This window comes from Meleagris gallopavo, chromosome 6 (assembly GCF_905368555.1).
Source record: "Meleagris gallopavo chromosome 6, MGAL_WU_HG_1.1, whole genome shotgun sequence".
In the NCBI taxonomy this organism is placed as follows: domain Eukaryota; kingdom Metazoa; phylum Chordata; class Aves; order Galliformes; family Phasianidae; genus Meleagris; species Meleagris gallopavo.
The window spans coordinates 48,973,352-48,998,731 of NC_139409.1; the positions used below are offsets into that span (position 1 = coordinate 48,973,352).

The 25,380-nt window shown below is 38.2% G+C and overlaps 1 protein-coding gene across 3 annotated transcripts in view; it reads left to right on the top strand.

The window, feature by feature from the left end:
* Window positions 1-25,380, top strand: part of POU6F2 (POU class 6 homeobox 2) — a 312,367-nt gene that overhangs the window by 201,196 nt on the left and 85,791 nt on the right. For all 3 annotated transcript variants that reach the window (XM_085226674.1, XM_085226673.1, XM_031554003.2), the window contains one exon: window positions 10,907-11,253. In XM_085226674.1, coding sequence (XP_085082800.1) covers window positions 10,907-11,253 — 347 coding nt within the window. The remainder of the gene's footprint in view (window positions 1-10,906; window positions 11,254-25,380) is intronic.

Here is a 25,380-nt window from a genome sequence, read left to right on the forward strand (position 1 = left end):
ATAGGGCTAATAAGTCACTACTTAGTGCATTAAAAGGGCAACAGAGTAGTATTCTAACTATGGGATAGTGCATAGTGGACACAAACTGAATGATTTTTGAGTAGATTTTTGGTCAATTGTCCAAAAACCTTTGGTTTTTGTTCCCTTTCTATAACTGGTATACAGGTAAGTAAATGCACTACTTAAGTGAAAGTTCTTTTGTTAATTGTCGTATATCTCTTTTGAATTAAAAACAATTAACTTGTAAAATGCAGTTTGTTAAGTAAAGATCAAGTCATTCAAGGGCCTGCTATTCACTTCTCTACATGTACAAAAATGTCTGAAATATCCAACTGCATCTGGGTTCCTGATGTGCTTTAGAAAGGGTTGAAGTGCATCGTGCATTGAGTCGCAGAACAATGCAACTGTTAGCTGGATCTCTCCAGCCCTCCTGGCTTAGCTATGGGTGAAGCTTCATCCTAACACAAAAGTGTCATTGGTTTCATGGCCAGTGAATGAAGAACGACCATAAAATCTTCCCCCTAATTCTCCCATCCCAATTTTCTACCGATGAAAAGTTGATCTATGTGATCAGTGAATAACTGAGTTGTTTCTTTCAGTGGGGAACAGGAAATTTAGGTAGCATGAGCACTCAGAGAGCAGCTAATTTGCTGTTGCTTTGAGGAGGTGATAGATGCCAAGCTCAGCAGAGCCAGGATCAGCACCTGAAGCTGCAGCATGTTTGCCTGATGAGCCATGGGGGCTGGGGGGAAACCTGGTATTCAGCCTCTCTCATTTTTCTGCAAATTAACAATGAGCAGTCTGGCCATCTGTTGCAGACAACCCGAAGCAGAGTCCAGAATCACTGATCACCTACTGTCTAAATTTGTTTTTAATCTCTCTGCAAGTAAGATAAATAGACTATGAGAGATATAGGTAGATTGCTTCAATTGACCTGTAATTAGGTCAAAGCTTACAAAAAGAGAACAGCTACTTGTCTTGTGGCATGTTTTGAAAGACACACAAGTAAATAGAGCCATTCTTATCTATGTGTGAAAAATAATAAAAATCATGAAAGATTCTTAAGAACAGCGCAATAGAACTCCTGTGAGCCAACAGTAGGTAGGCATAATGCACACTGTTTAGTGGCACATGCCTTCATAGATGGCTTGTGGTATGACTGATCACCAAATTAGTTTGCTTCCCAGCTCTTCTTTCTCTTATGGAATAAGTTGCTCCATCTCTCTGTGCATTGATTCCTTACCCGAAAAAAGAACACCTCCATCTTCTGCTTACATATTGAGGTTACAGCACCTGGCACAGCATCTCCTCACCAACCCTATGACCTATGCTCAAGATTGTTTCTGCGCCACAGCTGTTAAGTAATATTTGGTGTCATTTAAAGAAAGCTTTTAACTCCGTTTTTATTCTTCAGTGACTGATGAAGTGTACCGTGCTCAACATGGTACTGTGCATGTGTTCCCACTGGTTGGGAGTGGCCCTCACTCCCTGAAAGTTCAGTAGGGACTGAGAGTGTTGTAGCTCTTCCAAGTTCTTTGTCCTATTCTGCACTTTTTTCACCTTGTTGTCTCCATTTTTAATTTTTTTCCAATGACAGGGGAAATACTGGGCTATACTGAATACCACAGGGCCATTGCTGACAAGGTTAAAGCCTTCAGTCACTGCTCCAGATGAGCATTTGCACAGCCTCGCAGCAAGGCAGGATGCCTTTTTTTTGCTTGGTTCTCATAGTTGCATTTGGTCATTTTATTGATTGTGAAGGAAGGGACCAGTCTGGGCTGTGTTTTCTCCCTTTCTCCTGAAAATGTACACATTGCTCTTTTCTGAGTCAGCCCACGGCCTTTTCTCACTGCCATTCAGCTGACTTCCCTAGTAAGCTGGAGTTTGCATGCTGGGAACAGAATTTGTAGCTTGAAAAATTGGATTGCTTATACAAAATTGAGTTGTATTGAGTATCCCCACTTTAAGATTGGACTGACGGTGAAAAATGATAGAAAGACAGATATAGTAAGAGTCTGACAGATGAAAGAACCTGTCATACCAAGCCACATGATGGACACAGAACCCTCTGCTCGTTCCCTCAGATGAGGTCAGGGGAAAGTGATATTTTCCTTGTTACTGTAAGGATACTTCCACCAGCTCAGCATCAAGGCCTGCCTTTTAAACCACGAACACTTTGATTCACTATTTGATTGTGTTGCTTAAAAACACAAAACAAAGCAATGCAAACAAGCAAACAAAAGCCTCACGCACAAAACTCTGAGTTCCGCTTACAGTAACTTCAGTTTTAGTTAAGGAAACATGGCTCACTTTACAGACTCTATGAAGATACTTGTAATGATTTCTGATTTTCAAAGCACTGGAGCTGCATCTATACCTGGATAAATATTTCTTTGTCAGAAGAGCCATTTGCCATAAACAATTATAGAACAAGCACTTGCACTTCTATTACCAGAAGGAATGCAAAATCATCCTTTGAAGGCGTCAGGTAGTTCAACAAGTTCCACTTGACAAGACGGTGCCCTCAAGCCCCAGAACAGCTTGCCAACATGAATGGCAGGTAACCAATAGAGTAGGGACTCTGAAGTGCAGGACAGGATTCTGCACAATCTCTTCCTGGGGGCACATGTCACTGCACTGCTTTTGTTACAAGCGTTGTTGGCCAGGGCACATAACCACCTGATCTGCTTAAGTGCCACGGAATGTACGGTTCCCATCAATGGTAAAACATTTTAAACAGACAAGAAGAAAGAAAAGAAGAAAATGCAATTCCTGTTATCAAAGGTTGTATGTGCACAGAGTGCCCAGCAAGCTTTAGATATCCATTATGAGTCATGGTCATTGTTCTCTGAGTCAGCACTGTTGTTTCAAACTTAATTTCTTTGTCATTCATCTGGTCCCTGTCACAGTCCTCTGGTTGTGAAATCTTATATTGAACTGTACTGGCCTTTAGATGATAATTTTTCCTCTGTCAATTAATTTCTTTCAAAGGAGTCCCACAGATTTTTTCCCAAGAAATGGGAAGCTATTTTTCATTCTGGTCTATGGGAACATTACTGTGTGTTCAGTAGGGTCTGGAGATCCAATCTGTAGGAATAACGTAACACTCAGTTTGATTTTCCATCTGTACACTATTCTGTTCTTAGGCAATCTGGGACAAGTTCTGCTCTCTGTAGGTAAAAAACAGCTTTTATCTGGACTTGATGCTAAGACTCTTGCTCTTTGAGTTCTGAGGGCCATGTTTTTGCAAATAATAATGATAATAATAATAATAAAAATAAATAAATAAATAAAAGTGAGAGATTTCCATATCTAGATATTACTTGAATGCCTTTGGCATTCAGACACATTACCCTCAGACAATGCTATGGTGGGTTTTTAATTCTCTGTCTTTATATGAAAGTCCCGAGATGATTCTCTGATTGGTCCCCTGTGTCATGATGATACTCTGACTCCAGTTAATGTTTCAGCCATCTGTACAATGTGAGGCCCAAGGTCCCATTTGAGCTGAGGAAGCTAATGGCTTATTAAAGTCTAATTTCTCCATCTTGTTCTTGCCTTTGGGCATTTTAAATAGGTTAACATTTTTACAGCACGCTCAGGGAACTTTACTCACATAGTATTGTCATAAACCAGAGGCAAATTGCCCCTAGATTATCGCAAAATGGGAAGTATTCAAAATATTCTTGCCCTGGTGCTTAGTCAAGCTCTCTACTTAGAACAAAAGCTTATTCTTTTTCTTCTTCAGATTTTAGGGGATTATTGTACATTTTAAAGTTTGGTGGAGAAAAAAAAAAATGTCAGATTTATTTAACGCAGTGAATCATTTTTCAGGGAAGTTCCAGTATTCATCAAAATGTGGAGACACCACACCTGATAAATTATGATGTTTTGCTTCTTAATACTTCCTTTTTATTGCTTATGTTCTTTAAAGTGAATTTAGTGCTTATGAAGGATGCTGGATATGAGAAGAGCAGAGAGTAAAGCCCTCTGTTTATCTGCAAATTGGTGCAGAAGAGCATTGGCAATGCAAGTTTCTCCCCATAACCCCATATGGGTTCTGCATTTGTAATGCTGAGGAATCACCTTTAGGAAGGAGAAGATGCTGTGGTGTCCTTACTCTTTCTATCCTCAGCCTCTCAGCTGAAAATGCAAATAAAGGTGTCAATTGATGCCACCTAAGGCCACAGTCTTTACCATCTTCCTAATAGGTATTGGGAGACCATCAGTTTGTTAGCTTCACTGTGTGGCAGACTGTTTCCAAAGCAGGCTTTCTGTAGGTATCTGTATGAGAATACATCTTCTATGCTTCTTTGATGTATCTAATACATCTTCTATAAGTTAGAAAACACTCAAAAGCACTGTTAAAGTGCAATGACTTTTGTTCCTTTTGACCTAGACTAGATTTGAACCAGTGATTCAGAAATAATGTGCTCTGTATCCCATTACTAATCTCTTCAGCCACAAGTCCAACTCTTCCTTTTTTTTCTTCTTGTTTTTTTTTTTTTCAACAAAGAAGATGCTAAATTGTTTAAAGCAACTCATATTTTGCACTTAAAAGAATATTCAAGCATATGCAGAAACCACATTGGGTATTTGGCTAACCTACCCCTTATTACCCAAGAGGGAGAGAGTATAGACACAGACTTGCATTAGGCTGTTCAGTGTGTGCATTCAATCTTCAGAAATGTGTTTCAAAGAAAGACACATACCTCATTAGAAGAGAAACAACAGGGTGGAAAAGAAAAGCAGGCCATGTCAGTTCAAACGCAAGCCCAGATTCTTAAGTTATTTGCACTGTTTAGTTTGAGGCAATGCAAATCCATTCTCCATTACTGGGAAAGTGGAAAAGGCATTACACTCTTGAAATGGCAAGAGCCAAATTCTGTGCTCAGTCAAATAGGAGAAGTTTTAATGTATGTTTTTCTCCATTTTAGTCCATTGTGCATTATATCAAGGCACCGAAGAACATCTATGCAATTATGTAAATAGGAAGATGGAGGATAGAATAACACAATCCTCTGTAGGCTAAAATTGCTTCTTATGCCTCCTATCCCCTCTTCTTCTTCACACAAAAACAAACACAAAACATTAATAAAATAAATCAGACATTATGTGAAGCTTATCCACAAGAGCAGATTCTAGATACAAATTGAATCTCTGAGCATTAATTTGATATTCTGCCAAGCATTGTCGAAGTCTTTAGAATCTCAGTCTATATTATGAATGAGATGTGAAAAAAGACTTATAATTTTTACATTGATTTCATTATGTAAACATTTGTGGGCTTACTTATGTTCCTTCCTTTTTTTCTGAAGTGTGATTAAACTTTGAAATGCATTTTGAAATTTAAAATATAACCAGAGCCATTCCCATGCTTATACAATAGTATATTAGCCAGAGGCAGTAGGCAGTTAGTACTACTTTCAGTGAATATAACCAGGATTGGGATTTGAAGGCAGAGCTTCTTTAGGTTTCCTACTAAGCAAATTATTTGATTGTTATCCCTGTCATGGATCAGAATGTTTCACAAAGTGACACTGCTGCTTCGAGTACAGTTGCATTAGAGTTGACTTTTTCCCATTGCACCATTCTGCTTGACAGATGTTTGTTTTAGCTTCACTACAGTTCCCTGTGTAGGTAATAAACAGAGGAACAGAAGATACAAGATCACAGAAAGAACATATTTTGTGCAAATATTGTGAATGCATAGCAGTGTTGTACTTACTGGACTCTCAAAAGGAACTCAGTGTGCTCTCTGGACCATAATGGTCTCTAAGTCCTTAAAGTTGTCTAAAGTCCATGACAAGTATTGAGGTAGCTGACCTGGGAGATCAGAAATTTTATTTTTAGTGACTCAACCATCCATCTGTACACCTTAACTTCATATCTCTTACTCTGATGTTAACACGTTGATATCATGGTTAAGCATAATATGCTTAAAGTAGGATCACAAAATGTAGGATGATCCCTTTGGGAAGTCTGCAGTGGCACTGCAGAAATTAAAACCAAGAAATTACAGTGAAAATTTAAGTTTGAAAACTCCTCGTGGCATTGTTTCCTCATAAGTTCTTCTTAGCAGCTTATCAGATATTTGGTATAGATGCAACATGTACTTTTTGTTAAGGAAAATTGTACTATCACACAGCTTTTGTGGATTTTCCTTTTTTTTTTTTTTTTTGGTATCTTGTATGCATTTTTAATTATCTTCCTTTCAAAGTAATACATTTTGTGTTACTTTTTAACCATAGAAAATACTTCTTGTTTGGATTTTTTTTGTGCGTTTTTTTCATCCTTTTTTCTTTTCTTTTTTTAATCTTGAATGCAATTCTGAAAGAAAGTGTGCACTTGTCACTTAAAGATGTCAAAGTTTTACCCAGCTGTTAGCCAGTAAATCATAAAAAGATTCCTGAATGGTAGGTAGGCAGTGCATGTTATCTTTTATACATGCAGACGTAGCACCGTTGTACCACCTGAAATTCCATCAGTCTCTAAGCTCTGCAGAAGTGACAAATGCTAGACAGGTATACGATTTATAATGGATGAGGTATGCAAGCAAGTTCTGGGAGCTGGATTGGATTTGATTACAAACAATAATGTGACACAACCTCTGCAGTGGATGGTATATACATTGTGAGAGGCAGTGCAATCAGGCAGTACGAACACTGGAGCGTAGGCAGGATCCAGAGCCCGAAATTCCCTCTTACAGTGCACTAACTGTGTGGCTTTGGGAAAGCTTTGTCTGATCTAACAGTTCTTTAAATTCCCTATCTGTTTGTTTAGCTACAGCATGTTAAGCAATCATGCCTCACTAAGTCACTTCAATGCACGTCCTCAAAGAGGACATGAAAATAAAACAATTTATGTGAATAATTTTATGCAGTTGCTGGAAATGAACTTGAAAATTTCTCCATGAAGAAACTTTTCTCCATCAACACAATTTCCTTCGAGAGACCACCTTCCACACCAGCAAGAATGAGTGCACTTCCAGCACAAAAAGTGCATGGTAGAGACATTGATATTCCTTCAGTGGCCAACATTAAAGTATTCAGCAGCACCGAATCCAAAGCTTTTCTACCTCTAGATAAGGAATGAAGAAAATCTCCACATTAAGTCGTCATCTGTGAGTTCTGGACATGCCCACAGAACGTAAAACTTTCAAAGTCAGCTTCATACCCTCTTCATTCATTGGATGTGTGTGAGTGATTGCATCTGCTCACGTTTTAATGCACAGAGTATATTGGCAATGGCTGTTTGGCACCAGTTACATTAGCAGTTCAGTAGGACCTGAACATGTAAAGGTTTGGATAGAAAAGGGGTGTTGAGGTGTTGTTGTTTTTTTTTCTCCTTTTTTTCAATCTGGATTATATCCCTTGTTATACGAGTTGTCAGAAGAAAGAACATGAAGATCAAAATGTACATTAAACAGATTACTGACCTTGATAAGAATGGCAATTCAATAAGGATTTAATTTTTAAGAAAATAGCTCAACAGCTGACCAAGGCACAACTTGTTAATGAAACCAAAGCCTACTGTCAGCATAACCATTCTGTCAAGTAAATCCTAACTTGTCCCAGCTATATGTATAAGCAATTATATATATAAGCAATTTAAGCAGATTCATACACTCAGTAAAACTGCACTTCACAAAGTGTGGGTCCTCTGGTAAGCATATAGACCATTATGTTCCTGTCTATGGTTTAGACTCAACTTTTCACTTGCAAGGCAACTAATAGCCCTGCTTAGAAATATTAAAATGAACTCTGAAAAAAAATTGTATGCTCGGTGGGAAACATCAATACTATTATTTATTATTACTTTCCTGATTCCTGTGAGGCATATGAAAATATATAAAAGAATAAACTTATAGTTTATTTTAACCACTTCTTCATTTGGTTTAATTTTTCAAGAAACTTCATTTCTTTTATACTTTGGGCTCTTTGCATGTCACCATTTTACAAAATCCAGGCAGTGATGCTTTTACTGTTATCACTGTATCAACAGATATTTGCTGTATACTCTCAGTTCAATCACAAGAGCCCTGATAAAAATTTAACCCAGTCCTGTTTTTGCAGTTTTATGTTATCAAAATACAATGATCTCTCCATATTCTCTTACTTCATGCTATGTTAGATTGATACTTTTAGCATTACTTAACTGCCATATTTTTCAAATTCTAGGTGAAAGGCATAGTTGAGAAGGAAGTTCTGTGTTCCAAAAATATTTCTGTAGATGTCTTCCCCTGCACCTTGAATGCTTTTTCCTGTCCCCAGTTACATAACTCAATGCACTATGTGCAATGTAGGGCATTCTTACAAATCCATTTTTCCAAGCCAAGGCTTGTAAGAGTGCCATATTGCAGAGAAGTGTTTGAGGACTATTGCAGCACAAAAAAATAAATAAAAAAAATCACTATATCTTAATTTGCTATAAAGAAATCTCATTCTTCCCAGTTGTGCACGTTTGATATAAAATGACCCTCCATTCCTCTCTGCAAGCCAAATATATTACAAACTACACCACTCATTGCATTCATTTCTCTATGGAAGCAGTGAGAACATTTGTATTTGAAGTCTTTGTTCTTGGTATCAATTATTTGTCCAGACAGATAAGCTACCACAGGTGAGGAAGTAGCCTGCACAAGCTAAAGAGCTGGTTCTAATCAGATTTTTTTCTCATGAGAACTGGAGAAGTTCTTCTCCCTCTGTATACACACCTACAGATGGAATATGTGAACAGTATTCTTTGCCATTCTACTTGCTTCACGGTGTGGTTAATATTTGTCTGTGCAGTTGCTTTCTGGTACGCACACCTCCTTTCTTTGTTCTCATCTGCCTTAGATTATACTTTTGCTTGCTACTGCTTTGACTTTAGGACCTTTGGTTCTGGATTTTCCTGGAGGAATTAATGGAGTGTATGCTTTCTGCAGGTTGATTTCTTTTGCATGGGCTATCATGTGTGCTTTAAAGTTAATGATCACTCTGTTTTATGTTGAAAAGCCAAACTGCTATGAGTAGCTTTAATGATTGGAATATATTGGTCTTACCATTCCTCCTCCTTCACTTTATTTAGGTCATTTGTTGAAGTCACATCCATGACAGTAATTTTTGCAAAGACTTATTTGTAGTATGAATCTTATCTTTGATGAAACTAAATTTAGATCAGCTGTGAATATAGGAAGGGGTGACCAACAGCTCTTCCTGCCAAGTCTTTTAGTCTGCCTTCATACAGCCTTTTCTGGCTTACCCACTCTGCCTAAATTTTCTCATTTTCCTTTTCCCTTCCCTTTTTTAATTGTTTCTTTTCTTCTCTTTTTTTTTTTTTTTTTTTTCCCTCCTTTTCTTATGCCAATTTATGGTTCATTGATTTTATAAACCATACCAAGACTTCAGGTTCATATCCAGGGTATAAACATCTGGAAAGCTGAAACAAATATTTCAACACAAAAAGAAGTAGGAATAACTTGGCTTTATTTGCCGGTCCCCAAACAGTGTTTTTGTCCATGACATCTGAATCTCATTTTAGAAACAACGGATCTGATTCACACCCAGTTTACTTTGGCTTCTGATGATGGAACTTAGCATACAGAATGGTGTTGGGAATGCAGTATAGAGGGTAAAGTAGTGCGCTGACCTTATAAGCTGTTCAACTTGGAATCCTATAGGTATCTGTCACATGTCCAAAGCTGTGTAATGCCAGAGTCCCAGGTGACTTATTCAGGGAGTAATCTGAGAAAGCACCAGGTTCCTGTGGTATTCAGGCTGCTGCTTTAAATGTACTCTTCCTTAGTGATGTCCCTGTGGCAAACTTCTTGAGTTTAATCAATGCCTCAGTCAATTAGGGAGATAAAGTTTGAACCTTTGTGCCAAAAGACTGATGAGAGCTACTGGTTTCCAAGGCTCACATTTCATAGAATCATAGAGTGGGTTTGGGTTGGAAGGGACCTTTGAGATCATCTACTTCCAACCCCCTGCTATAGGCAGGAAGACCTCCTTCTAGTTCGGGTTGCTCAGAGCTCCATCCAGCCTGGCCTTGAATGCTTCTAGGGAGGGAGCATTCACAAACTTGTTTGGAAAACTGTTCCATTTTCTCATAGAATTTCTTCCTAGTATCTAGTCAAAATCTACCCTCTTCCAGTTTAAATCCATTTCCCCTCATCCTGTGGCTACCTGCCCTTATAAAAAGTCCCTCCCCAGCTTTCCTGTAGGCCTCCTTTGGGTACTGGAAGGGTGCTTTGGAACACATGCCAGCACAGCATGACAGACTTTTGCTACCAGAAGTAAGCAAGCAGTGCAAGTTTTCAAAATGCGTATGTTGTTTCACCGGGAGAAATTTATGGCTTTTAGCTGTGAATTATAAGGAGCAGCTGTAATTTCAGAGACATGCATTTTATTGAGTATTTTTTCTACCTATGTATTGTACCAAAAAATTCACTGTTGAACATTCTATTTTTTGACACCTGCTGTATATGGATGTTAGAAAGCTCTTTTCAGAGCATTCTTTATTTTACAACTATGGCTTTATCCTGCTCTGTGTAACAGCACCAGTTTGTGTTATGAGCACTTGCCACAATACGTACAGTGATATCCTCAGACTCTTCTTTGAGTTCTTGTCTGAGCCAAGACTGCCAGTCAGCTTGGAGACCTGTGCAGTATACAGAGCTGTAGCCCCACTGTAGGGACTTCATTGTCCCTACGGAAGCTCATCTCTTAGCATGGAACCACAGCATTTATTGATGGGAACATGGTAATTAATTTGCTGCCACAACCTGAAGTCTGACACCAGCTGACCTTACTGGGCAGCATGGCCCACAATATATTAGAACCAGAACTTAATCCAGGATATTTTTAACATGACAGGTAATGCTGAAACCTACATAACTCATTCCTCTCTCTTCTATTCACAGCTACCTCATCCCTGAACTCCCAGCTTCAACAGCTTCAGCATCTTCAGCAGCTCCAGCATCAACAACAGCAGCAGCAGCAGCAGCAGCAGCAGCAAGGACAGCAGCAGCAGCAGCAGCAAAGCCAACAGCAGCAGCAGCAAACTCAGCAGTCACAGACTCCACAGCCACCCCAGCAGACCCAGCAGTCACAGCCACAGCCATCAGCACCTCCACAGCAGAACCAAACACAGCCCCAGAGCCAGAGTCAGCAGCCTTCAGTCCCACAGTCCTCCAGTTCCCCTCAGAAACCAAGCCAGTCACCAGGGCATGGCCTTCCATCTCCTCTTACTTCACCAAATCCATTGCAGGTAAGGCATTGTGTACAAATCTCTAATGATTTAGTAAAAGGAGGTGCATACTCCCTTTGCAGGGGGAAATCTAATGAACTTCTGGCCACACAAAATAAATTCTACCTCACAGTAAGCAATCTTTATAGGCAAGCAGCTTAGAACAGGCCAAAAGGTAAGTCAGAAAAGCATAATTAATGATGGTCCTAGCTTGTTTCTTTCTGAAGAGTAAACATCTTCTGTTCTTAAAGCCCATACCACAAAACCCATAGAAAACTGTCTTGTTTTTTTTTCCATAGACCTTTACAAACAGCATTTTCCCAGCATAAATGATAATTTACGAGAGCAGCAAAGTTAACTGCTCACTAGCAGGTGATCCTGACTGTCCCTAAAAGAAGTAGAGCTTCCACTAGTGTATATGTGCAAGAGATGGATGGATGGAATACAGTTCCTCTTGAATCCACAGTCCTAAAGTTTGTCCTGATTAGGATCAAATACTTCTGTTAAGAGGCTTGGTATAGACTCCAGAGATCACAATGCCAGAATTAATACCAGTCCTTGGCTCACTCTGCCAACATGAATGTTTTCTAATAGACCACGACAACAGCTATGGCACTCAAACTGATATTGGACTCTCCCCATCTTAGAACTCCTGTACAGAAATAGAAGAGCTATAATACAATGGTCTGAATTTCTTACACTTGGGTGTTCTCACACAATAAGTTTCATGCATTATTCATGTCCTGCAAGAACAGCTTTGACTATGCCAGCAAGCGTGATTCTGTGTAAACGCCAGGGTGATCTGAAAAGTGAGCAGTGCCTCTTTTGTTGGGTAGTGAAACTGCACTTAAAAGCAAGCTAGTAATATTGATCAAAGTCTCTGTTCACTTTATTTTCTAAATTTTGAGACCACACTTCAGAAGTCTTATCCACACTGCTGGCTTCAGCTATTTGCTACAGAAATTAAACTGCATTAGCTTAATAATTAAAAAATCCTCTTTGAAGCAATTAAGGGAATTGGCTTACAATAAGCTATGTTTTCCATGTGTCCAGTTAGACCTGCATTAACCCAAGTTGCAACTAAATTGTATCAAATCTGATTTTATAATGGTTTAGATAGAAGACTTAAAAGTCCATAGTAAATGTGTCCTTGCTTCCTGAGCTTTTTCCTACAATAGAGTATAATGTTTCTAGAGTTTCTCTTGTAAATTGTCTTAAAGGCTTCTTAGGCACCACTTAATGCCCAGACTGTCATGCTAGTTACTGCTTTGGGACCCTTTAGTATGCAAATTATTGAAATACAGAGACAGGAATGGTTCCAGAGGTGCTTCTGTTACATTTTACTGTTTTGGTGAAGCTTTAGTATATGCATACCAATTACAAATTCTGTATGTTGCTATAACTGCCTACTAAATACTTTTACCTCGTTTTCAGACAGAACAGAAATTAGCTCACAGAATAGAAAATAGCTTACAGGAATTAGGGCTCAAATAAGAAGGAAAGAGGATGATCTCAATGAATGTATCTCAAGAATTTGAAATTTGAACCTGGAATCCTAGCTCTCATACATCTTCTGGTCCCAATTTAAATCTCTTCTGATTGTGAGTACTTCCAGTCTCACCTGTAACCTCCAGATGCAGACCAGGAGGAGCAGTTTCCAGGCCCTGGAGTGTGTCCAAAAAAGTGCAGTGAAGCTGGTGAAGGCTCTGTGGCACACGTCTTATGAGGAGTTATTGAGGGAACTGAGATTGTTTAGTCTGGAGAAGAGAAGGCTGAGGAGGAAACACTATCGCTCTCTACAACTACCTGAAGGGAGGTTGCTGTGAGGTGGGGGTTGGGTTTTTCACCCAGATAACAGTGATAGGATGAGGGGGAATGGCATCAAGTTGTGCCAGGAGAAGTTCAGGTTGGAAATTAGAAAAAAAATCCTTCTCAAAAAGAGCAGTAATGCATTGGAATGGGCTGCCCAGGGAGATGGTAGAGTCACTGTCCCTGGAGGTTTTCAATAAAAGGGTAGATGTGGCACTGAGGGACATAGTTAGTGGACCTGGTGGTGCTGGTTTGATGACTGGACTGATGGTCTTGGAGGTCTTTTCCAGCCGTGTGTGATTCTCTGATTCCACTGATGGCTCTGCAGAGTCAAATCTCGCAGATGAACAGTAAGAGCAAGTAAAATTAACAATTCCTTGCATAGGAATTGGAGGTGCCAATGTCAATGTGTTTATGGAGTTACCTTGGCAAGTAACTCTCTTTAGCAATCATATCCTCATAACTACTCTTCTGAGGACATTCTGGGTGTGGCAGACCAGACAGTAGTGGAAGATGGGATTCAAGTATTCTGAGGTGGTTTTTGTACAAAAAACTTTATGAAAATTACCAAAATGTGCTTCCCACTAGGCTGAGTCCATCCAGTACTGCTAAGCCAGCCACATGACTGGGACACTTTCTGACCAACAGCCAAAGGACTGTAACCCATTGGTTGTCAGCTTTGGTGCAGCTTTAACAAAGAAACTGGGGGGAAGAGGTGGAGGGGAGGTTTACATTACTTCCTCTACTTGACATGAGTAGTGGCTGTGAATACCTAAATTTGTTCAACTATACATGTATGCTATGTACTGACACCCACTAGAGAAACCTAGACTAAGTATAGTGCTTCAGGACTAGCCATAATGATGTGTGTAAGGGCTGTTGATTTGGCCTCCTAGCCATGTCTACAGCAAGTGTAAAGCTCCTCAAGTTTTCCTAAGATAAGAAATTAAGAAATAATTAAGAAGTACTTAAGAACTTGAACATGCTGTGTCACATTACTGAGAACAGTGAAACTCATTAATATGCAAACAAGTAATACTCAGAAATAACTCCAAAGGAGCAGCTCTTGCACTTTATATATGGCTGAAGAATGTGGTTGGATATTTTCTACAGCAGAGCAATACTGAGATCTCCTCCATGAAATTTGACATTTCATTCTAAATCCTGCAGAGAAAAGCAGTTTTAACTCCATAGGTTTAGCTTGAAGTCTGGATCTGAAATTGTTTTTCACTGTACTAGCATAAAGCAAAAAAAGGAGAGAGCACACATTTGGCAACAGTTCGTATATCCAGTTCATAACAGCTGCTTAGAATGTGGATTTTTTTTAATGTCTAATGCTTTATCTTCAAAACAGGCTGAAAACTAAATTCAGAGATATTATGGCCTCTAAGGTAATGATCTTTATGAAGCAGAATGAAATGGGGTTTGTCTGAAGAATATTAAGGGAATAAAGATCAGCTAAGTTAAAGTTTGCCAGCTTAAATTTCATTTCTGAATTCTTGATTTTTTCATGTGGGCTTTATCCTCTTACATTATTCAGGATCTGTCTGAGAGATATTAGTTTAGAACAATGCAGCCTCAAAAAATTGTCATGGAAAGTCAGTAATTCAGGAGGATGATTGTGTTTGTTTCAAAAACTCTGAAGGATAACAGCAATTACATCTCAAAACGTACAGATGCTGTCATGTCCTTCAGAAAGCAAATTAAATGAAAGTGACTTGCTTAGGTATACCTGATTGAGGTACTGTTGCTGGGTGATCTGAAATTAATATTGCTGGTGCACAGTACACCAGCTAAAACTCTCAAAACAGTTCTTGTCAGATTGTTCTGTAATACTCTGCTCTAATTTTATCAGCATTCTTTGCTCAGTTCAGTGGGCTGGATTGTAGTTATAAAACTATTACATTTAGAAAGGCTTTTAATGATTATGTAGAAAGGTGAAAAACCTTACTCTAGGTTCCAGGGCCTGACTTCTTGTGATTACATTAGCAATGAGGTCCCAGATGTATACTAGTGAAGGCAAAATCACAGCAGAAGGAGGGTTATAATTGATTTGCAAAGGATAGCAAACCCAAGGAGAATTTTCCAAAGCAGAGATGCATTTCAGCAGGTTGTGGGTCAGGTAGATGATGGAAGGACCCTCATCCCTTCATTTTAAAATGGTGAAATTCCTCATGTAGATAATTGTTGTCTTATTTTTACTTTTGTTGTGTCAGTTGATTGAGACAAAGCCATCAAAAGGTGAAAGGCAACCTAGCTCATGTTGTAAATTGAGGACTTTGAGACTTTTACTTCTGGGAAAATATGCTTCTCCAAATATAACTTTCCTGTGCATTTTTAATGTTATTACAGGACAAACTATATAGGTTCTTGAATGGCCAGCATGTTGCAATTCGAAAACATAGTTAGCACTTTTACAGAGTTTCCATTCAATTAAATTTCTGGAGCCCAAAGATCTTGATTATACACTGTGTAAAGTTAGATGAGCCAAGTTCTAAGTAGCCAATTTTTCTGCTTGACTGCCAGGATGAGGTGATTTGTATCCGCAATGTGTATTTAACTGGCTCCAAATGGGAGGTTAGCTTCTGGTACTGACATTTGCTGTCTGTTTTAGTGGTATAGATAAAATGAGCCTACCTACAGACATATCCACACACACACACAAAAAAAAGAGTCACAGTATAGGACTAGAAGAATTCCCAATGATTTCTACTGCTCTGTTCATGTGTGGATAGGAACAGACAAACAGAAAATCCCCCAGGGATTGCCCCACTGTAAAATTATTCTGACCATTTTCAGAACTATTTCCTAAAGCACTTTTTTGTCATAGAAGCCTACCTGCAATAACTGGAGCTGACGGAAGATGATGAGCAAGAAAAAAATAATAATAAAAGGAGGGAAGAAGGGAAGTGGGGAGATGACAACGGCAGAAAAAATCTTCCAAGTAATAGCAAACTAGGATAGCAAAAACAGAACCTCCTTCAGATTAAATTTTCATACTAATCTTAAATAATGTATTTGGCACCTCAACACTTTTATAACAAAGGAGAAAAGAAAAGCAGAAAGGCTGCAACACTCAGCTGTAAATGAAGGAGAATGTGTACACAGATGCCTGAGGCTCCAACAGTCAAAAAAACCAAACCTCCCCTTCCCTTTTCCCCCAGCCCCATTCACTGGTTGGCTTCTCATTAAGGAAAAATCTACTTTAAAGAAATCTCAGTGTGCACTGACTCTATGGTAAATTTACATATTTTTAAGATACAGAAGAAACAATGAACTCTGTTTGAACAGGGAAGCTGAAATAAGTTCGCAAGGAGTATAGTCAAGGGGCTTGTGTTTATGTCTGTGTTCATATTAGAGACCTGTTTTATTTTCTCGTGCTCATTGGCTCCTGAGATCAAGAAAACTTGATCAATATTATGACACCAGCCATACCATTGAAACTTTTTTTTTATTATTTTGATAATATAATCTGACTTTCCTGCTGCATGATGCTGTGCAATGTATGACTGTCAGAATCTGTTCCCAAGTTACTTCAAAATCAGCTTGATAAAAATACATATATATATATATATATATATATCATAAATGGTGAGCAAGGCAGGGGTTTGTACCCGCTTTCCAAGGTTTCCCAGTTTTGATGTCAGTTGGACACCCGATAGAACACAAGGCAACAGGCAATATGGACACATCAAGCACATATTTATTCAGGAAGCTCCATACCCATCACCTGCCTAGAGTAAGCCTGTTTTAGTGCTGATCTTAGGTGTGTTTCCAGGAAGTATGAAAAGACTGGCTGAGAGAGTTGGGGCTCTTCAGCCTGGAGAAGAGAAGGCTTCAGGAGGACCTTCCAGTACCTGACAGGGGCCTACATGAAAGCTGGGGAGGGGCTTTTTATAAGGGCTGGTGACATAACAGGGGAAATGGTTTTTAACTGGAAGAGGGTAGAGTTAGACTGGGCATTAGGAAGAAATTTTTTTCCTGTGAGGGTGATGGTACACTGGAACAGGTTGCCCAGTGATGCAGTGAATGCCCCCTTCCTGAAAGCATTCAAGGCCAGGCTGGACAATTTTTGAGCAACCTGGTCTAGACAGAGGTGTACCCACCTATAGCAGGGCGTTGGAATTAGATGATCTCAAAGTTCCCTTCCAATTCAAGCCGTTCTGTGATTCTATGATCTAGATCTCAGCTCTAAATTAATAACATGGAACTTCCCCTGCAATCATCTCAATTAAATTAACTTTAGTGAACTCTTAATGTTTTTGCAGATTTCATCCTCTGCACCTTCCAACAAAAAACTTCTTCGACTGACATTTTTGGATTTCTGAGTATTCTTACATTTTAATGATTTTTTCTGAGTTGGTAAAGGTGGTAAAGAAGTGAATATTCATCTGAAAATTTCTGCTAACTAGAAAATCACGGTCATACTGTTGTACCATACAAACATGCTTTTAACATATCCAAGTGCATTTATGATTCACAGCAAGTCCTTTTGTTTTGAGCTTTTCCTTTTGCCACTGCTTCTGTGATAGTTCTGCGAAACAACACAGACATTCCTTTTCACAAATTTGAAACTTGTTTGAGAAAATATGTTGGCTTTGAGTTTCATTGCATCCAAGGCATTCTTTCCTCTTCTCAGTTCTTCTGGGTGCTCCTTGAATCCTCCTCATACCTTCTGGGGGAACCCTGTGTAGGGTTTCATATCTTTTCCTCAGCTGTCTTCCAGCTCCTAGAAGCTCAATGCTTTTTTGGGGTCTTTGAGGCATTGGGTCCTTGAGGTGAAAGGCTATTGAATACTGTGTTTAAACAGAGCAAAGAGATGTTTAAGGGTTCTCACAGAGACTTTATAAGCCAGTTTCTTTGTTCCCTGAGGAAACCTTCTCTCAGTTGGAGCACTGGCTGCCTGGTCCATCCAAATATACTCTGCAGGTGTTGCTATTTTCAGAAGCACACAGAGTTCTGGTGTCTGACTCACATTTAAAGCAAAGGAAATTAATCTTAGAGCAAAACAACTGGCATTATTAGCACCCAAGGGGCAGAAGCTGAGGCTAATATAGGAAACCATTTGCTAGAGAATTCTCTGAAGGAGAGGAAAACAGAGCTCTTGCTTCTGAAATAGGAGCATTTAATAAAGTCTCTATAGTAACTAAGTATTTAATAAATAGGGAAATAAATAAATAATATCATCCCAGGACAAATCTGGGAAAGGATCCATATTTCTGTAAGGTCTTTTGTTCCCAAAATCTCTCTCACCAGACAGGAGAACTCTTGAGGACCTTAGAGACAGAAAAAAATGACACAGCTCCTCAGATACTCTTTTGAAACCAGAGGATCATGTTTCCTACTGGTCATTTATCCTAATTTCTCTTTTCACTCCTATTTCCAAAAATTTATGTAGATAGAATATCCCAAAGCTTTATTTCTTTATTTTCCCTTCTTTTTTCATACTCCTTACTTCGTTTTAACAGTATATGTATAGTTAAATTACAAATAATCACAGGTTTCTAGTTCTGTGAGAGAACTTCTTCTGTTTGGAAGGAAATGGATGAAGTGAACAGAGAACACCTGGTGGGATTGTTGAATTTGGTGGAGGAGGAATATTCTAGAACTGTTGTAGTCTCGATGTTATGCCATTCAAGGCTCCTTGTACTAATGAGCATCTGAAAACTTAAAAAAAAAGTCACTCCAAGCTGTGTTTTAAAGTTGAAAATTAAGCCTTTTTCATCCGTGCTACAGAGATCTATCAGTGTCCACTTGTGGATTCCGCTGGTGGCTTTAGCACATGCAATTTAAGACAGGTGTTTAAAAAACATAATACTTTCTCTTTTTTTATTAGTAGTTAGAATGTTTTGAAAGAGTGACTAAGCACAGGCCTGGAGATTATGAAATTTGCTTAAGTGTTAATGGGTTGATTGCTGAGTTACAGCCTGCCGTCTTTACTGGAAATTGATTGACTGGTGCTGCAGGTCTTCACACTTGACGCTCGGATTTGACTCGAAAATTCTGCCAAGTCTTTTACTCTGAAATTTATCTTAATTAGATCTGAAAGACCTGCCACAGCAGAATAGTCACACCGATTAAAATGAAAAACAGGAGAAATTACTGATCAAATTAATCATAATGTCGGGTTACAGCTGTAGGTCTGATGTAATTTGCCACTCCAGTGAGTTACATCGGCCCAGGCACAGGGAAGAGAGCTGGTTTTATGCTGATCTGTAACACCAGGCAGCTTCGGGCAGCCCATCAGGACGTTTATTCCATTCATTCTCTTGGCTTAACCTGACCTTAGTGCTGCAACTTGAAACAAATTAGGCAGACGAAAAAAACCTACCCTTTTATCCAAGAGGTTGTGCTGGAAACATGAGCTTTCCAAATCCTTCTTGTTTCATTTTCCCCCTTCCTCTGCCAATATTTGTTTGAAGTGACCAACAATTAATTATGTGGAAAATGGAAAATTAAAAGGTCAGAGGTTGCCACCTCAAGCACAAGCCAGCAGATGGGTATTTCTAAGAGCTCCTAGTGGGTTAAGGTATAAGTAAGGCTAAGTAAAGCAACTAGGTATATAGCAGCACATGAGAATATATATTCCAGCAGGTAAGAAATAAACGATCAGACTTGATATCTTGAATATGTAATGATCCTAAAATTTTATAAAAATGTTAAATGATATACTTGTAGTAGACTACATACTCTAAATTTATTTTTTCTTAATGTATAAATCACTGATTGAATCCACAATAGGAGGAGAGAAAGAGGTTGTTGGTCTGGAGGGACACCACTATAAAATTTTAATCTGGAAGAGAAATCTCCTGTGAGATTTCTAATACTCCTTCTACAAGCAAAGTTTGAAAGATTTTTAGGATAACCTGTCCGTGTACAAGCACCACTGTATTTTTTGCTGCTGATCCAGGACAACATCAAGAAATGAAGATATTTGCCACCAGCTGAGAATGGAAATGAAGTAAAGGAAATAGAACAAGAAATTAGATGAGCACTGCTACTGTGAGTCTCAGAAAGATTTGTGTCTAACCTGTCAAACACACAAATTTTTTATTTTAATATTGTAGCAACTTCAACTTATCACAAACGTTCTAGGCTTTTTTGTTGTTGTTTGTTCATTTTTTCTCAAGCATGATGTAATTCTACAAAGCTGTATAAACCCCCAACCTCCAAAAAAAACCAATCAACCAAAAAAATCCCATACTCTTTTAGATCTAGAAAATTGAAAAAGCTGGGGAAAGCTTTGTTTAAAAACAGCTTAAGTTGCATATAAACAATTTATTACCTTGAGTTGCTTAAAAATATTGATTTAACAAAAGAAATCGAAAACTTTAATTCAAGGTGATTATTTGAAATCTGCTGAAATGGTTCATTGTTTTCAAATGCAAGTTTGTTGGGTTTTCTTGCTGAAACATTTCTATATTTCAGCTTATCATTTGCATCAGCAACTATATCTTAAACTGGAGAATTTCTTCCAGGAGAGGAACTTGACTTATTTCTGATAGCTTAGACATGGTTAAATATCCCATGAGGACTCTAGAGTTAGAGAATGAAGCTGGATTATGTTTTTGGAAGAGACTGGAAGGCAAAGCTGAGTTTCCAAAGGAGAAAAATAGATATATGAAAATAGCAAATCACATATTGCTAACATTATCCTTTTAATAAAAGACTGATGATGGTGAATTTTGGATCTTGAAAGAGCTGAGATTCTTTAAAGCAGTCGTCATTGCTGCAATATCTTTGTATATGTGTTAGGGAATGCTTACATGCTTATAAATAACACCAGGGAAGCAATCAGAACTGAGAGGACCCTAGACTCTTACCAAAATTACAGATGTTAAAAAGGAAAGCCTAAAAATATGGATGCAGTAACATCAGCATTTATGCTATAGAACAGTAATTTGTCATAGCAATGGCCAGTAAATTGATGATATCAGAAGATATTTCTGAATGAATGCTGTAACGAGCAATAAAAAAAAAAAAAAAAAAATGCTCGTTGCTAATGCTGCCATGATTTTCACCACTGTTAATTGATAATTGCTTTTGCAACAAACCCTACTGGAGTGCTGTCTCTTCTGGCTCTCCTCCCAGCATGGGTAATGCTCTCCTTACGGACTGGTGTCAGCAGCTGGGACAGGAGATGCTGAAGGACTGATTTCCTGTAGACCTTTTCCCCAGGGACATGGGGACGCCTCACAGAGCTGCCAACAGGGATGCTCCATGGGCCATGGGAGGGCAGCTAATGTGGAGCAGAGTTGTACTGGGATGAAGGTCCAGGAAGAGGCAAGTAAGGAGGAGGCTATCTTATTCACAGTACTCATCGGAAAGCACAGCTTCCAACAGCATGCAATTCCCCAGAGACAAAGCCTGATTTTTAGGAGGAAAAGTAAAATGTTGTTAGGAGGAGAGTGTAGAAAAGCAATGTCTTTGTTATCCACAGTGCCTTTATTCCTACTGACCTTTTCCACTGGGAGAGAGACACCAGAAAACAGAAGGACTAGTACTGTGAAAGGCTGGAATTGTATCACTGATCACCAGTCTGCAATAAGATGCTGAGTATGTTTCTAAACTACCTCTGCAACTTTTCACTTTATAACAAGAACTAACTCTACTAGGGAAGTTGGCAGGTTTCACACAACTAACAAATGAGACAGGAGCAAGCTCAATATGCCATTAGGAAGGTTTCCCCCTCTTCTCCTTCCCTGACTTTTAGAATTACAACTTCCTTTTTTTTTTTTTTTTTTTTTTAACTGTCTTCTGTCTGTGAAACATGTTCTCAATGCAATCAAAATGTATGTCTGACAGAATTTTCAGTTCATGTAAAACAAATATAGAAATAAGCAAAACCTGAGAAAAACCAAGTCATTCTAAAAATCCTTGATGTTTTCCCTATAGACATTCAAAGAGTATGTCTACAGGGAAGTCACTGGTACTTCAAATGTACGAGCAGGTATAGAGATAACATATGTCAGTCCTGTAGACCCAAATTCTGCAGTCCACGCTCTCATGAGTTGAAAACTGCAGAGAAGAAAGGATAGGGGAGGGTGTGTATCTCTTCACTGCTCCATACAATCTGCACATTTAGCTTTAATCTCATTATCAAGTTATGCCTCTGATTACTGAATTTACTTCTGAAAAATAATTTGCATCAGGAAGCAATGTTCTCTCATAAATGGGTTGTTGGAGTCAAGAAAGCCAGACTGCTGTCCCAGCTCTATCATTGCCTGGCAGGTCACTTCATCTTTCTGTTCTTTTGTTGATTCTCCCACCATTATTTGATATGTTTAGACTTCAAACTTTTACAGGTTTTTTTTGTTTCTTTTTTTGTTTTGTTTTTCTTTGGTTGTTGTTTGTTGGTTGTTTTTTTTTTTTGGTTTTGGTTTTGTTTTTTTTTTTTTTGTATAGTGCAATGAGACTTTGATCTTGCACTGGGCTTCTGGGCACTGCTGTAAAACTAGTGCTACAAAAGCAAGGAGTATTGAAAAGAGGAATGGCATAGCCCTAGTCACTCACTCATTGAATTTAGAGAAGCACTGCTGTTAATTTCAGAGGACACAGTTTTGGTATCTATTTTGTTTTGAAGTATTTTGAATATTTTGAAGTTTCTGTCAGCTGCTCAGTGTGCTGTCAAATGCACTAATGAAAGGTTTTCCTAAAGTTAATTTTCCTACTCATAATACAATAACCAAATTTGCTTTAACACTTGAAAAAATCCATCCATACTAAAGAGAATCAGTTGCTTAATCCTAAAATTAAAGGTTATTGCATGCAAGAGAAAATAATTACATGCTCAAAGTATGGAAAAAAGAAAACTTTTTAAATATGTAGGTATTTGTATAATTAAAGACTAATCAAGCATGAAGGCTGCTGACTAAACCAGAAAATGAGATTGTTGGCAAGCAACATTGTAATGTAAATGCCATTTTTGTTTAAGTACTAAAAAGCTGGAGGAATGATATCCTGAACAGATTAAAAGCAAACAGCATTGATAATAAATATTTATCAGATTTCAAATGCAACACAGAGATTTTTATATTTTACATGCAAAATATATTGGCATTGAAATATTCAGTCACTTTTCAAAGGTTTGTTCACATCTTCACTTTAAAATGTTGAAAAGCAAGCACTCACTAGTAACAGAAATAGCTTTAGAACTCAGTCTTAACCTGTAGCAATGTCAGTAGTCTGTACTCAAAGGAAAACAGGTGAAAGTTGCTTACATATTTAACTGCAACGTATAAGATCAACTCCTGGGGAGGGAGGGTCAGAATTTTAATGTTTTAATGGTTTTATTTTAATCCTCTTTGCTGTTGTTTTGTTGTTTTCCTTTTGTTTTCTCAAAAATGTTCACATTAATTTTTCAAAAAGTGGTAGAAGCTTTTCAACTTAATTTAAAAATACATGAAGTATTTATGGAAGGCTTATCTACACATATAGAAATTATCCCAACATAGGCATCATTTCATTGTAGAGGACTAATTTAGTTAAAGCTTTGCATTTAGGGGGCAGTACTTTTAAACTGGTGTAAAAGCATTGCACTGGTTAAATGTGCTCATCATATACCTTTATGTTATATACCTAAATCTTGTTCAGAAACGGATATAAATATATTTGTCTACAAGAGTTCTGGAGTGGGAGGAAGTGTTTAAAATGAGGTACCCAGATGAATTCTCATTCCCATCCATTTTCTTTCGATTGGACTTTTCCCAGAGCTGGCACAACTCGATTTGCTGAAGTGCAGTAGAAACCATCTCTTAATCAAACCTGGTCATGCAGTAGTTGAGGCTAATTTAAAACATCCTTCAACATCAGTGAAAAGAGGCCTAACGTCGACAGTAAGGCAATGAAGACCTTTGCTTTGGTGCATGCACTGTGGGCCATTGCAACTACTGTGTTGATATGTACCTCCTTGTTGTTTCCTCATACATTTACTTTTCAAAATAATTTTCATCTCACTTGATTATAACAGGGAGATGCAATAGCATGTCACTGACAGAGTTACTGGGGAAAATTGACAATAGGGATATTTGAATGTAAGGCTGCGTACAACATTATCAATTTTTTCCTAGCCTATTGTAATTATATTCTATTAGCCTTTGGACAAAGGGAGTGAAGATAAGTTTAAATTAAATAATACTGTGTGAAACTCTAATTCTAGTCTCTTGAATAAGCTCTGGTCTAATTTTCAGAAGGGTTGTGGCACTTACACTGATGTAAACTGCAGAAATTACTTAGTCCTTGAAGGAGCCAAAGTAAAGGTTTCAGCCTCTGGATGTCTTAGAAAAATCTTATTCTTATCAATGGCTTATATCACAGGAAAATGACCATTTGCAAATGTGAAAATTCAGCCAGGTTCATAGAGTAGTCTGTATTTATTTGAATTATAGAGCTCTTGAATTTGGGTATCTGTACTTCACAACATCACAGATACAACATCATTAAGAAACTTTGTAAAGTGAACTTTATTGCAGATATTTTAATTCCTCTAAACAATCAATATTTGTGCTATTCTAATGATTTTAAGGATTACATTGGTAAAGATACACTAAAGAAAACAATAGAAACATTACTAAACCTTTTTTTGTAGGCCAGATCCACTAGTCAGTGGTACAGCAAGCAAATTTGAAGATGCAGTAAAGAATGTTTAGAGAAAAAGTGTTCAAGAGAATAGTCTTTGTGCCAGGTCTTACCCATAGGAAGTTTCAATCCAGACCCCCAAGTAAGCAAATAAAAGAAAAAGAGAGGGCTTTTAAAGGCAACTGCACATGTGCTCTTCCCTAGGAAGTGCATGCATAATGCTGAGAGAGTGCAGTTAGCTAAGGGAGGTAGGCAGATGAAAAGTCTGGCTTTTGTATTCTTTTCCAATTTTTTTTTTCACACTTACCCAAGTGAATCAAGTTGTAAATTTTAGGTTACCTGTTAACAAAATACTTGAATTCCTTTTTTCAGCTGAGATGAGATGGTTGCACCTCCCATAGATAACTGATCTTGTCAAGCAGGTGATCATTCTTTTTTGTTTTGTTTTCTAACTGCAATTTTGTTTAAAGTATAAGCTATAAGAATGGTTGTGCTCTTTTTTTCTATGTAGGACATTTCCACTGTTCACTGAGGAAACCTAACACGTAAATTATTTAAGGGCTAAAATAGGTACTCTTACAAGTCATTAAACTACTCAGTGTCTTGGAACACAAAGAGGATATCCCTGGGATATTTATCTGAGGGCTCTGCAGGTCAAAGGGGGAATGGAGTAAGCAGAAGAGCAATTATTCATAAACAAAAAAAGGGGGATTGCTGTTAAAAGTGTCAGCATATACATCTGTTATGCCTTAGGTGGGGCCA